At 52.1% G+C, this 13,592-nt stretch overlaps 2 protein-coding genes across 10 annotated transcripts in view; one reads left to right on the top strand and one right to left on the bottom strand.

The window, feature by feature from the left end:
- NACC1 (nucleus accumbens associated 1) overlaps positions 1 to 3,784 on the bottom strand; it is a 21,490-nt gene extending 17,706 nt beyond the window's left edge. The window contains exon 1 of one of the 5 annotated variants that reach the window (XM_054693301.1): positions 3,766 to 3,784. The gene's annotated coding sequence lies outside the window, so the exon portion shown is untranslated. Of the gene's footprint in view, positions 1 to 555; positions 573 to 2,310; positions 2,330 to 2,625; positions 2,739 to 3,765 lie in introns of those variants that run through there. The other 4 variants (XM_037505956.2, XM_037505955.2, XM_054693302.1 and 1 more) reach the window with 4 other exon arrangements.
- TRMT1 (tRNA methyltransferase 1) lies at positions 2,272 to 13,592 on the top strand. Of its 5 annotated transcripts, none has more exons than XM_054693300.1 (17): positions 2,272 to 2,381; positions 4,293 to 4,496; positions 4,583 to 4,638; positions 4,879 to 5,021; positions 5,168 to 5,355; positions 8,459 to 8,574; positions 8,658 to 8,770; positions 9,536 to 9,684; positions 9,897 to 9,983; positions 10,062 to 10,131; positions 10,217 to 10,351; positions 10,442 to 10,527; positions 10,807 to 10,915; positions 10,993 to 11,069; positions 12,916 to 13,035; positions 13,107 to 13,236; positions 13,396 to 13,592. In XM_054693300.1, the coding sequence occupies exons 2-17, from the start codon at positions 4,312 to 4,314 to the stop codon at positions 13,537 to 13,539; spliced, it is 1,908 nt and encodes a 635-aa protein (XP_054549275.1). In that variant the 5' UTR covers positions 2,272 to 2,381; positions 4,293 to 4,311; the 3' UTR covers positions 13,540 to 13,592. The 5 variants fall into 5 exon arrangements, with proteins under 5 accessions (XP_054549275.1, XP_037361846.1, XP_037361845.1 ...); XM_037505949.2 differs by lacking the exon at positions 2,272 to 2,381 and adding an exon at positions 3,892 to 3,996; XM_037505948.2 differs by lacking the exon at positions 2,272 to 2,381 and adding an exon at positions 3,892 to 3,996 and having other exon boundaries at positions 4,212 to 4,496.

The raw sequence follows: 13,592 nt of genomic DNA, 5'->3' as shown, positions 1-13,592 counted from the left end.
GCAAGGGATTAAGAAGCAACCTATGAAGCTATCCGCAGCTGCTGCAGCACGAGTTCAATCTCTGGCCAGGGAGCTACCCACACGGCGCAGCAGACCTCTCCTGACTTGCCCGCTGCTCCCCTCAGCAGTATATTTCAGTCAGTCTGCCTGTTCTGTTCCCCACTCTGTCTCTGGTGAGTCCTCTCACCCACCACACCTCTGGCCTGTCCCTCAGCTCTGTTATGCATAAATAAATCTTAAAAAAAAAAAAAAAGTTCATGAACCTAGGGATAACAGTCACCTTCAAAAGAAGAGAAGTGGCTGACAACAATTCTGGGATGTTAGCAGGCTGTTCACACAACCACAGGTAGGCAGTGGGCACTCCAGTGAAACTAAACTATTCCCAGGGGCCATTTACTTGCTTGTTACACTTGCTGCAGGCTATTTTGGCCTCCAGTACCCCTGGTCTACACACCCAAAATTCTCACAGGAAAGCAAACAAGAAGGTACCCATCCCTTCCCTTAATACCCAGTCCCATTGAGGCCTGGGAGGCCTCAGTCTGTCCCATGACCTACCAGCTCAGTCTAGCCAAGCAGGGGGAAAGTATTTTTATGTGGCGCTTCCAGTCCAGTTTCTACCCCTCCCAGAGCCAGGAGGCCAACCAGAGTGGAGAGAAGGGCAGGGTCTGGGTATGGGACAGTTGTAGGAACTATAGGTAAGTTGGGGGAAATGAGGGAAGGCAGGTGACAACCCCTCATAAACTACCTGGCTGATATTACTCGACCTAGCAGTTTGGGGCTCCTGTCTCGGGGGCTGATGATCCGGAGTCAGCTTTCCCAGGACACAATGCTAACAGTCTTGTAATGAGCCCAGAGAGGAGTGAAAGCATATTAGAGAAAAACTGGGCAAGTAAAGCAAACCCAGTTCCAGAATCAGTCCCCATCCTCATAAGCTTATAACCTCCTCCTCCTGCCAACTGACAGCTTCATGACTCCTGTTTTCTTAGTTCCCAGAAGGGAAATGGGGCGTAAGGTGTAACCAGACCTCTGAAAAAGAAACTTCCACTGCTCCAGCCCCATGGGATCCCCAGAAAACGCTGCCCAAACTCCCTGAATGGGCAAGAGGAAAGGTTTAAGCAGAGAATTCCCAGCAGGAATCAGGATTAGGGAGTTCCTCCAGCCATGGCGTTCAAAGGCACACCTGGGGGATTATGGGTTTGGACCTAAGGTCACTCAACCCCAGTATACCACTGTGTTGTCATCTAGACCTCGGATAAGTCAAGCCACCCCAGCCTCAACTTCCTTCTCTATACTATGTAGAAGAGCTAAGCTGACCAAGTCATGGTGAGCAGTCATCTCATCTGACCAGCAAGCTTAGGATGGGGTCTGATGCTAGGCACCAGATCTGAACCCCTTTATCCCATAGGTTCCTCCAAGATGCAATGAACAGTTTCAGATCTTTCTCCAGAATGCTGGGGATTATGAGGCCACAACATAGATGGGGGATCAGTTGCCACTGCCTAAGCTCAATGCCCAAGGCTCTGGTCATAAAAAGTGGGAAAAGAATCCTAGGGCCCTAAGACACTCAATGACAGTTCGGTTACCTCTCAGTAGATATAAGGGGTGGGGAGTGGGTAAGGGCTACTACCCCCTTGGTAAACAAGATGGCTGAGCTTAGTGTTTTAGACTATTTCCCAAGCTGCCCACACAAACACACACCTGGCTGGCCAGTACATTGGAACAGCCAGCAAAGACTTATCCAAAGGGTAGGTCCAGAACCCAGGGTCAGACAGATGAGATGTGGTAAAGAGGAAAGACCCCAGGTTTGAGTACAAGCTAACACCTGGCCAGGGTGAGGTTGGGACAGATGTCTCCTGGCAATTACTCTAATTTCTTGGGACCAGTCCACACATCCCGCACATCCTACTAGCCTCACCTAAAATGCCTGCCTCCCCCGACTCCCAGAGCTCCTACGGTAGTTCTCTAACCACCCAGGTCTCGCCTTTCCTCCACACAGATCCCTGAGCCCAAACCTCGCATGACCCCAGCAAACATCTTTGGGATCTCCCTACCGCCTCCACCCGAGTTAACTCCACCTCCACTCATCCAGCCCCATTTCCTAGGCTTCTCCTCAGTCGCCCCCAGCCTTGTAACCTGACCCACCCACCACCTCCAGCGCCGGGACGATACCTGCAAGCACAGCCCTTCCCCGCCCCCCCACCTCGGCCGTTTCCCTCCCGCAGCGCCGCTCTCCCCTCCTCCCCCACTCGGCCGGCCCAAAGCCCGGCTCCTCCTCCCCTTCCCCCTCCAACCTCCCCGGCGCAGCCTCACTTTTCTTTGGACCCTGTAACTTCCCGGGCTCCCCCAGCACTGCCCCGGCCCCGCCTCGGCCCCGCTTGCCGGTAATGATGGGGGTGTGGGGGGGCAGTCTGGGCCCTATTCCACCGCCCCCAAGCACCGCGCGTCGGCCCGAGGCTAGGCGCTGAAGGCCGCTCACGGGGGCCAGGCCTGCCCGCACTCTACGGCCCCGGCACAGTGCAGGCTGCGGACTCGGTTCTTCCTCAGTCGAAGAGTGCCCCCTTCGACTGCCCCCGACCGTCCCGGCGAAAGGAGGCCGGAACCAGGCTTGGGCGGGGGGCATCTCACCTGCGCCGTGGCCGCGCTCCGGGGGCTCCCGGCGGGCTCCGCAGCGGCGGCTGGGGCCGGGCCTGGGCCCGGGGCGCACCCCCCCTGCGCCGGGGCCTCGGCCTCCGCCTCCGCGGCCTCCGCCTCAGTAGCAGCGGCAGCCGCGGCGGCCATTCATTGTGGGCCAGGCCGCCCCAGCCGAGCGCCGAGCGAGTGCAAGTCGCGCCGCCGCCGAGTCCTAGGAGGAACGGCTCCGCCCCCGCACCGCCCATGTCCCGCCCCCGAGGCGAGGCCAGCCGAGTGCCGAGAGCACTCCTTCACCCTCACAAATCTTCCCTCCGCCCCTCCCGCTGGCAGCCAGAACCACGGCTCTGCTGATTAGCTCGAATCCCCGCCTTCTAATCCCGAGACCTAGGGGCAAGAGTCTTTCGGAACTTCAGTTTCCTCTAAAACAAAATCAGTAATGGCCACTGTTATTGTGGCGGGCACTGTTTGGGGCTCTTTATGGAAAATTATCTCGTTTAAGTGAAATAGTAACATTTTTAGGAATTATTTTTCTCTCTCACACACACAAGAACTTTATAGAAATTTTGAAAGGTAAGTAACCTGTTTAAGATTGAACAGCTAGTAGTGGCAGGTGCAGGAACTCAGACCCAGGTTCAAGAAGCGACAATAAAAGTTAACACTTATGATGCTTATGCGATGCCAGGCCTGCACTAACTCGTTTAAGTCTCACCACAACCCAATAACGAACTTTGAAAAGGTCGGCCCAGTTTGCCAAAGGGGAAACTTTAAGCACACAGAGAGTTAAAAACAGGTAGCAAGACGAGTTGGGACAAGAAGCAAGGCAGTCACTATGCTCTCCTTTCCTACACAGGTTTGAAGCTACTGAGAGTGGCTGCTTTGCATACTTCCCAGTTATTCTGTTGTTTAATCTTATTTTACCTTGGAAGCTAGGATACTTATTAAATAGGTAAGGAGAGTGAGGCCCAGAGAGTTTAAGTAACTTTCCAAGAGCAAATGGTAGGAGTGAGATGCAAACTCAGGAAATCTGATCTGAGAGCCAGAGTTATTGCTGCAGCATCCCCTGAAATAATGTGTGTACAGTACCCAGCACACATGATCGTGAGGTCATGGACTTCTCCGTTTTCTGAGTCTCACCTTCATGGGGCTAATCCCCTCCCTGGGGAGCCCCAGTGATTCAGGCCATCCACACTTTCAGCGCTTTCCGCAGTGCATTTTGATCCCGGCCGCCCACTGTAGATAGCACCACTGATTGGCTAAAAATTGTCACGTGAGCTTCCCTCCCGCTGTGCCAACATGGCGGCGTCCAGCTCTTAACACGGGAAACGTGCACCGAAACTAATTCGTCTCTAAGTGCCCTGAAAAAAGGTGAGGCGAGCCTGGGGGGCGTGAGGAGGAATACGGGAAAGGGGCGGACCCGCTTGAGGGCTTCCGGCGTCGCAAGGTCCGGTCCTCTGAAGACTGTAAACTATCCACCACTAGGGTCTACATATCCTGTACTTTACAGATGTGTAAGGGCATCTGGCTGGGAAACGCGCCTCTCTGATTCTTTCCTTGTGCCCTCCCCCGGCTCTCCGAACCAGGCTTGGCGGGCGGAGGTGCCCTCGGATGTCCAGTGCGAGGATCGTTCTGTGGCTAAGCCTGACTCTCCGCTCCGCCCGCAGTGTCTGTAGAGCCCAATTTATGGAGGGGCCGCCCCAAGGATCGCTGAATCCAGGGGCGATGGAGAACGGCACTCGGCCTTACGAGGAAGAGTGCTCACCTGAGGCCCAGGAGACCACGGTCACGGAGGGGTCCGCGAAGATCGCTTTCCCCAGCGCCAACGAAGTCTTCTACAATCCGGTGCAGGAGTTTAACCGAGACCTGACGTGAGCAGGGGTACGGGGTCAGCTTGGCAGAAGGCAGTAGGTCTGTGAGGAGGAGGGGATATGAGTTGTCCCTCCGTCTTCCACAGATGTGCTGTGATCACTGAGTTTGCCCGTATTCAACTAGCGGCCAAAGGAATCCAGAGTGAGTGGTGGTCTGGGCTCCTGGTGGGCGGGGGGGTCACACGGAATTCTCTTCATGCCCCGCCCCTTCTCCCCTTAAATGAGAAGTTGCAACCTTGTAACAAGGGCTGGGCTCCCTTTAGCCTTTCTCCAGGAACTCTGAAGAAGACTTTCTTCCACGTATTTTATGAATCTTATGTGTTCTGAAGGGTGGGGGGAAGGTTTCTTAGAGGGATCTTTGACATCACCTGACGGGCTACAGTCAAGGTACCAGGGGAGAAGGACGTGCAAAAGGTGGTGGTGGACTTGTCGGAGCAAGAGGAGGACAAGGCTGAACTGAAAGAGGGTGCAAACCTGGCTTCAAGAGACCAACCTCCAACAGCCGCTGTGGGGGAGATCTGCCAGGTGGGGCCTGAGCATTGGAGGTAGCAGCCCTGGAGTCCCATGGGCAGGAATGGGAGAGCCTTAGGAGGTGGGTGGTTGGGTTTTATACGGGCCCAGCAGAGGGTGGAGATACAAATGTGAGTGGGGCTCCCTTCTTACTCCAACAGGAAGGACTTCGGGTGCTGGAGGGTCTGGCAGCCTCGGGTCTACGTTCAATTCGCTTTGCCAGAGAGGTGCCTGGGCTCCGTTCTGTGGTTGCCAATGATGCCTCTTCCCGAGCCGTGGAGCTAATTCGCCGTAATGTGCAGCTCAACGATGTAGCCCACCTGGTACAGCCCAGTCAGGCAGATGCCCGGTAGGTTCAGGGCAGCAGCAGGGCCTGGAGGCTGAAAGGTAGAACTAGGCTGCCTGGGGTCAAATCCTGACTTAGCGCCTCTGAAACCCCGTTTCCTTGTCTGTAAAATGAGGAGAGTAGTTTTTATTGGTTAAGTGATAATATTTGCATGTCCTTGTTCTGTGCCAGAACAAGGTTATGGTCTCCATTTTATTATTTATTTCTTAATTTTTTATTTAAGTAATATTGCATTATAATGCTGCATGTTTCAGGTGTGCATTTATATAAGTCATTGTCTGTTTATTCTACATTAAGTTCACCACAAAAAGTTGTATCCTTTGTCATTCAGTTGACTCTTTTTATCCCATTTACCCACCCAACCCCCATGGTCTCCATTTTAGACTTAATTTATTGTATTTATTTTATTCATTCAAATGAACCAGTATATACCCAGTGTCTGCTGTGTTCCAAGTACTGCTCTCAGCCCTGGGAATGCACCAGTAAATAATACAGACAAAATCCCTGACTTTGTGGAGTTTATGTTCTAATGCAGAGGTCAGCAAACTACAGTCTGCCAGGCCCAAAGCCTGATTTCAAATGGCCTCCCAGTTAAGAGTGTTTTTGTACTTTTTTAAAGGGTTAAAAAAAAAAGAAAATGCAGTGGGGGCTTACGAGGTTTTTGGAGTTGGTGCGGGGTCTTTGGGTTCACTCAGGGAAAGGTTTCACCAGAGCTCCCGTTTCAGCGACATGCGGCGAGTTCCAGGTAAGTTTCTCCGTGAGACAGAGACGTTAGTTATATTTAAAGAACAGGTTTATTAGGGAAAGGGACAGGTTTTTGCTAAGAGAGGCCTGCATGGCGGCAGGCAGGCGGCCTTGAGGAGAGCTGCCTCCACTGAGGGAGGGCAGTGACGAGAAGTCCTGGCATGGTACAGATCAAGCAGGGAGGCTGCTGCCCTGCAGAGGGAGAGAGTTGGTGAAGAGGCACCTGCATAGTCACAGGTGGGCAGTGGGAGTGCTGCCCCGAGCCTGTGGAGAGACTGTACTGATAGAGCCCTTTTCTCTTTGGGAGGGGCTCACTCCTCTGTGGAGTAGCCTGTTTGTTGCTGATTTTGGATAACTAGGCAAAACCAGAAAGGGACCAAAGATTCCAGAATGGGGGCCTCCCCGGTGGCGCAGCGGTTGAGCGCTGGGTTGCGAAGCTGCCCGAAGCCTCTGCAGCGCCGGTTCGATCCCCGGCTGCTCCCCGGCCACCGGAGGAGGGTCCCACATGGTGCGCAGACCTCTCCTGCCGCCCGCTGCTCCCCTCAGCAGTGTACTTCGGTCCTTCTGCCTGCTCTGCTCCCTGCCCTGGCTCTGGTGAATTCTCTCACCCTCCCGCGCTTCTGACTGTATCCAGTGCATGTATAAAGAAACAAACAAATAAATAAATAAATAAAACATGCCTCTGTAAAAAAAAAAAAAAAATGCATAAGCATCTACAGCTTCATGGTGCTGTGGTAAAGCTTTAAAAAAAAAAAAAAAAGATTCCAGAATGGGCCCAATTGCCATGTCTTTACCCTCAGGCCTGTGCTCCACTCCCTAGCAGTCTGATCCCCGCTTGGGTCTTATGTCTTGTGATATTGTCCCCTAACAATATGGCACTGGTGCCTAAGGGTCCCGGCCTCTACAGCTGGGTTAATGGTCATGTTGTTTTCCTCTACCCCCACCTCCTTGTGAGTCAGGTTTTGGTCTTGGGGTACCTCCTTTCCAGTCTTTCTATTCTTATCCTCCATCAGGACCAGAACCTAGAAACTATCTGACCCTTTACGGAAGGTAAATTAATAAAAAATACTTATTTTCCTCACCTAACTAGAATCTAACAGAAAACAAATAATTGATAACAATAGTCGATAACAAATAATCACAACAAATTATATGTAAACTTGAGGTGAGAAGTGATCTGGAAAAAAAGAGGAGGGTGAAGTGGGGGGTTGCTGAATTGTTATTGTTAGTTTTGGGTCTGCTGAGCTTAGACCAATTAGTGCAAAAGAACAGAAATTTCTGGTTTTAATTCAAAGACATTTTTATTGCGGTAACATTGGTTTATGATATTTTGTAAGTTTCAGGGGTACAGCAGTATAATTCAACATCTGTATACAATACATCGTGATCACCACTTAACAATCTAGTATCTATTCATCACCATTCAATTGACCCCTATTATCCAGTTCTCCCAGCCCCAGGGATGTTGCAGTTTTGAATAACAAGGACTGAGTAGGCCTCATTGAGAAGTAGCATTTGCATTTCCTCACCCCCTGAGGGAACTACAATGCAGTCATGTGCATAGTGATGTAATTCCTCAGATAAGGAGTGTGTTCCCCATATATGGCCTAGCTGTGTAGTTGGCTATACCTTGCAGGTTTGTGTAAGTATAGTTGACCCTTAAACAACACAGCTCTGTGAGGGTCCACTTACGGTTGTTGGTTTGTTTTTGTTTTTTTACCCAATAAATACAGTTGGCCTTCAATATCCACTGTTCTGCATTCACATTGAAGGTTGAGTCTGCAGGTTGTGGGGGCCAACTATAGGGAACTTGGACACCTGTGGATTTTGGTATTTGTTGGGGAGCCCTGGAACCAATCCCTCTCAGGTACCAAGAGACAAGTATAGATAAATTTCTGTGAAGTCAAGTTATACACTGATTTTTAACCTCAGGGGGTAGGGGTGGAGAGGTGGGTTTGAGGGGATTTGGCACCCCTAATCCCTCCTTGCACAATCACAAAATTGCCTAACAAGCATTTCTCAGAATGTATCCCCATCTTAAGTAATGCATGATTGTAGCTCTAAATCCATGGTGTTATTCAGGAGATGATGTGGTTAAATGAGTTAGCATAGCTGTAAACTGCTTGAACTAATAGCATATGTGTGCTATTATCAGTGTTGGCTATTAGTATTGTCATTGTTAGGGATGGCTAGACTGAGGCCCAAGAAGGAAAACTCATGCACTTAGCAAATGGCCATGCCAGGCCTTGAACCCAGGCAGTTGGCCCATGATTCCAGGCTAGAACTGCATCAGTGAGCATGTAGAGGGGACAGACTAGGTCCCTGCTACACAGGGCTGAGGACCTGGCCCTCTTGCTCCCAGGATGCTGATGTACCAGCACCAGAGGGTGTCAGAGAAGTTCGATGTCATTGACCTAGACCCGTATGGCAGCCCTGCCCCTTTCCTGGATGCAGCTGTGCAGGCTGTGAATGAAGGAGGTGAGGCTGGGCTAGCTTGGGGGCATGCAATAGGGCTTCCCTGGGACTCTGGAGGGTCCTTACTGTGCTTTCCTTCCCTGCAGGGCTGCTGTGTGTGACCTGCACAGACATGGCAGTGCTGGCGGGTAACAGTGGGGAGACATGTTACAGCAAGTATGGAGCCATGGCACTCAAGAGCCGGGCTTGCCACGAGATGGTGAGGGCCCCCCTCTACACCCTTTTTCCCCACCCTCCCCAGCCACGCTGGCTTCCTCTTTGAGGGAGGCATGTTAACCTAGCATGTTAACCTCAAGTTAACATTTGGGAGAGCATGATCTCTGAGAGCATGGGGCTGCCAATTGAGGCCATTTGGGGCAGTGGCTTTTCCTAGGGTCAGAGTGGGCAATTCCGTTATTCTTTCCAGTATTCTGTATTTTAGCAAATTTTAAAATTGTTCTTTTTTTTTTTTTAAGGCAGCTTTTCCAGATTTGGGTTCAAGTCATAAATTTGGGCATGCAATTTTACCTTTCTGGGTCTTGGTTTTTGCATCTGTGAAATAGCCATTGTGTTGCTGTGGGATTTCAAGAAGGCAAGAGTGGACTACATCCACGAAGTCTCAGCGGTCCTGGCAGGGAGAAGGCCCCGGCAGTTTTCTGTAGCACCCAGGCTCTGCCTGCAGAGCCTGTAGGGACTGGAAAGCAGGTCCTTGGTCCACAGAGCAAGCCACAGGGTCTATGTGTTCCTTAGCCATTTACTGCTCTCAGCAGCACAATAAAGAGACAGGGACTTTTGTGGTTTCACAGGTGAGGAAACTGAGGCACAGAGAGGTGGTACTCAATTGCCAGAGGTCACCTCATCAGGGTGCTGGGGGTTGGCTTGGAACCCAGGGAACAACCCTGAGCCTGTGCTGTGTGGGAGCACCTTGGTGGCTTCTGGGCAAGAAGGGGTGGGGAGGCAGGACTGAATCCATCCCTACCTGCAGGCCCTGAGGATTGTGCTGCATAGCCTGGACCTCCGCGCCAACTGCTACCAGCGCTTTGTGGTGCCTCTACTCAGCATCAGTGCAGACTTCTATGTGCGTGTTTTTGTTCTCGTCTATACAGGCCAGGCCAAAGTCAAGGCCTCAGCCAGGTTAGCTGGGGAAAGGGAGTAGTAATGGATTGAGGGAGGCAACAGGGCTTTTCCCTAGACAGGGTGGGGCCCCCTACCCCAGTGCTGTCCTAAGGGAATGGAGGCACAGCCCTGCCACGAGGGTCTTTAAGGGGACTGAGACAACCTCCTCCTCAGGAGGAGTTGGGATGTAGTGCCTATACTTGGACTCATGACCGCCCTGTCCCCCCCAGCAAGCAGGCACTGGTGTTCCAGTGTGTGGGCTGTGGTGCCTTCCAACTGCAGCGCCTCGGCAAAGCATCAGGACCCTCTGGTGGCCGGTGAGCATGGGTGAACAGGTGGGGAAGGTGAGGGGCCATCCCAGAATCACCATCTCCTAACTGCCCCTCTTTGTTCAGGGTCAAGTTTTCTGCAGCCTGTGGCCCCCCTGTTGCCCCTGAATGTGAGCACTGCGGGCAGCGACACCAGGTAAGGCTAGACCTGGGGATGCCAAGAGGCACTTGAGGGTCCTGATCCTTACCATCCCCGCCTCTTGACCCTTGTGTGTCCACAGCTCGGTGGCCCACTGTGGGCAGAGCCTATTCATGACCTGGACTTCGTGGCCCGGGTCCTCCAAGCCGTGAGCGCCAACCCTGGCCGCTTCCATACCTCAGAGCGGATCCGTGGGGTCCTGAGCGTCATCACCGAGGTTGGGGCTGAGCTGTGGTGGGCAGGGGGCTCTGCCTGTACCCAACTGCCCTTCCTCTGTCCACCCCACACCTATCCCATTCTCCTGCAGGAGCTCCCAGACGTGCCTCTCTACTACACTCTGGACCAGCTGAGTAGCACCATCCACTGCAGCACCCCTAGCCTCCTGCAGCTGCGGTGAGGGCCAAGTCTGCCCCTCTCTGGCAGAGTCCCATATAAAGATGGAGATCAGACACACCCTATTTAGGCTTTTCTGGTAGGAGTGCTTAGATCAGCGCTTAGAGGCTTTAGACCCGGCCAGCCGTGCAGTCTTACTATGGTAACAGCTGGCATCATGTCTGCCATGGGTGCTCCATGAGATTTGCGGCTACACCAGCTGTGACACAGTTCACACCCACATAGGTCATAATGAACTTGGGAATCTGCCTCCCTATCATGTCCCCTTTTGGTCCCCAGGTCAGCCCTCCTCCATGCTGGCTTCCGGGTCTCTCTCTCCCACGCCTGTAAGAACGCCGTGAAGACTGATGCCCCCACCTCAGCCCTATGGGACATCATGCGCTGCTGGGTGAGGGAAGCTTAATGGGATGGGGGTAGGGGATGGTTGGGCTCAGCACCCACTGACCTCTGACCTTTGCCTTCCAGGAGAAGGAGTGTCCGGTGAAACGGGAACGACTGTCGGAGACCAGCCCAGCATTCCGCATACTCAGTGTGGAGCCCAGGTATGAGCACAGCCATAGTGCGACTGTGAGCAGGCCAGGAACTCACTGTGTGTGACACAGGCCCACATACATCCCCATACTGACCTGCTCATCCTTCAAGTGAAATCCAGAATTCACTCAGTTCTTGCCCCACCCTAGTCTGACCACACTGTGGTCCTCTGCCAGGTCCCCCACTTCCCCCTCTTGTCCCCTTGCTGTTCTCTCCACAACAGAGTGTACTATAAGCACCTGTGTACCGTCAGGTTTCCCCCTAACTTAGAACCCTCCGTGGCTCCCACATACTCAGTAGAAACCAAAGTTCTACCTGTGCAATGTATCATGTCACTTCCCTCATGTATCCCCAGCCCCACCCCCCTCATTGTTCAATGCACACTGGCCTTCTCCCTCAGACTCACCAGGCACTCCCCCACCTTGGCATTTACTTTGGCCTGGATTGCCTGTCCTGGCCTCCCATGGCTTTTTTTTTTTTTTAAGATTTATTTTTACTTATTTATGCATATAAGAACTGGGGTGTAGGCCAGAGGTGCCAGGAGGGGGTGGTGGTTAGAGGGCTCACCAGAGACAGAGTGGGGAGCAGAACAGGCAGATCAACTGAAATACACTGCTGAGGGGAGCAGCAGGTGAGACAGGAGAGGTCTGCTGTGCCATGTGGGAATCTCCCTGGCCAGGGATCGAAAGTGGAAAGTGGCTGCGGATAGCTTCATAGTGCTGAAACTTAACCCCTTGCGCCACCAGGGAGGCCCTGTCTGTTTCATTTTGTACTGTAGTATTTTTTACATCAAACTTTATCTATTTTATATATTGTCTCTACCTTCAATGAAAATGACAGCTTCAGAGGCACCCCCCCATGGCTCTTCCCTCACCTTCAGCTTTCCCTGCCTGCCCTCGTCTTACCATACCCCCCGTCCAGTCTCTGCATTCCTTTTACCCCGCTCTGCTTTATCCACAACTTTTTTTTTATTTATGCATACAAGAACTGGGATACAGGCCAGAGGAGTTGGGGGTGAGGGGTTTCACCAGAGACAGTGGGGAACAGAACAGGCAGATTGAAATACACTGCTGAGGGGAACAGCGGGCGAGTCAGGAAAGGTCTGCTGCGCCATGTGGGTTGCTCCCTGGCCAGCCAGGGGATCGAACTCGTGCTGCAGAGGCTGCGGACAGCTTCATAGGTTGTGTCTCAACCCCTTGTACCACCAGGGAGGCCCCCTTTACCCACAACTCTTTCTTAGTTCATGCTGTAACACACAGTTGGCCCTTGAACAACATGGGGGTTAGAGGTATCCATATCTCCCCACACAATCAAAACTGGAATATAACTTTGACTTCCACAAAAACTTAACAACTAGTAGCCTGCGGTTGACCAGGACTGCCTTACCGAAAATATAAACAATGAACATATGTTCTCATATGATAGACTGTGTTCTTACAATAAAGTAAGGTAAAGAAAATGTTGCTAGAAAAACCATAAGGGAGAATAAATACATTTACAGCACTGTATTATGATGATCAATACCGTAAGTTTAGATGTCTATATACAAGAAAATTCATGTGTAAGTGGACCGAGGAAGTTCAAAACCTTATTTTTTTAAGGTCAGTTTTAGTTTGCTTATTTCTGATTTTGTCCATTGCTTCTCCATCTTGTGCCCTTGTCAGTTTACCAGAAGCAGATATTTTTGTCCATTCTTTTCACTGTGTTCCCAGCACTAGAACAATGTGGGCACTAGGTAAATGTTTATTAAATAAATGACAGAATCCTGACACAGATAATATTCCTGTGGCACATGGAGGTGGGCAGACCCCACCTTGCAAACCTTCTGCCCCTCAGCCTCACCCCTAACTTCCCCAGGCTGCAGGCCAACTTCACCATCCGGGATGATGCCAACCCCAGCTCCCGCCAACGAGGACTCAAGCGCTTCCAGGCCAACCCTGAAGCCAACTGGGGCCCAAGGCCTCGTGCCCGACCAGGGTTAGTGACAGTGCAGTGGGGGATGGGCAGAGAATTTAGACAGGGTCTCAGCCACTTATCCTCTTGCTCAGGAGCAAGGCGTCAGACAAAGCCATGGAGGAGAGACGAAGGTTGCTCCAGAACAAACGGAAGGAGCCAGGGGAGGATCCAGTGCAACGGGCTGCTCGCCTCAAAACATTTCCCTGCAAGAGGTTCAAGGAGGTGAGGTACCCCTACAACCTGCAGGACACCTGGGTTCTGGGTTCCCCTCTGGACAAAGGGCAGGGCAAGTGCCTGGGAATGTGCTCCTTTTCCACAAAAGGAACCTGCAGTGGCTGCCAAACTCTGGGCCAGAGTTCATACTCACCATCCTCCCACCAGGGAATCTGTCAACGTGGGGACCAGTGCTGCTATTCCCACAGCCCCTCAACACCTGAGGCCACTGCTGAAGTCACCGCCACGGACTGTTTGGAGACTTCTAATCAGAATCCCTCAGGCTTGTGTCCTACACTAGGCCAGACATAAACAGAGTCAATAAAAAGATACCACCTTCCCCCTGACTATCATTTGTTTGAGTG

The sequence above is a fragment of the Talpa occidentalis genome, unplaced genomic scaffold (assembly GCF_014898055.3).
Source record: "Talpa occidentalis isolate TD23 unplaced genomic scaffold, MPIMG_talOcc4v2.1 talOcc4.12, whole genome shotgun sequence".
In the NCBI taxonomy this organism is placed as follows: Eukaryota; Metazoa; Chordata; class Mammalia; order Eulipotyphla; family Talpidae; genus Talpa; species Talpa occidentalis.
Note: the sequence above shows the minus strand (reverse complement) of the source record. Positions and strands in the feature narration are given on the sequence as shown.

What these genes read in the sequence shown, in the direction of transcription:
- TRMT1 (XM_037505948.2), top strand. Translation starts at nt 4,237, where the DNA reads ATGTCCAGTGCGAGGATCGTTCTGTGGCTAAGCCTGACTCTCCGCTCC. An exon ending in AGCGGCCAAAGGAATCCAGA is followed by an intron (nt 4,639 to 4,878) that starts GTGAGTGGTGGT and finishes GACGGGCTACAG; the next exon opens with TCAAGGTACCAGGGGAGAAG. An exon ending in CTGTGGGGGAGATCTGCCAG is followed by an intron (nt 5,022 to 5,167) that starts GTGGGGCCTGAG and finishes TTACTCCAACAG; the next exon opens with GAAGGACTTCGGGTGCTGGA.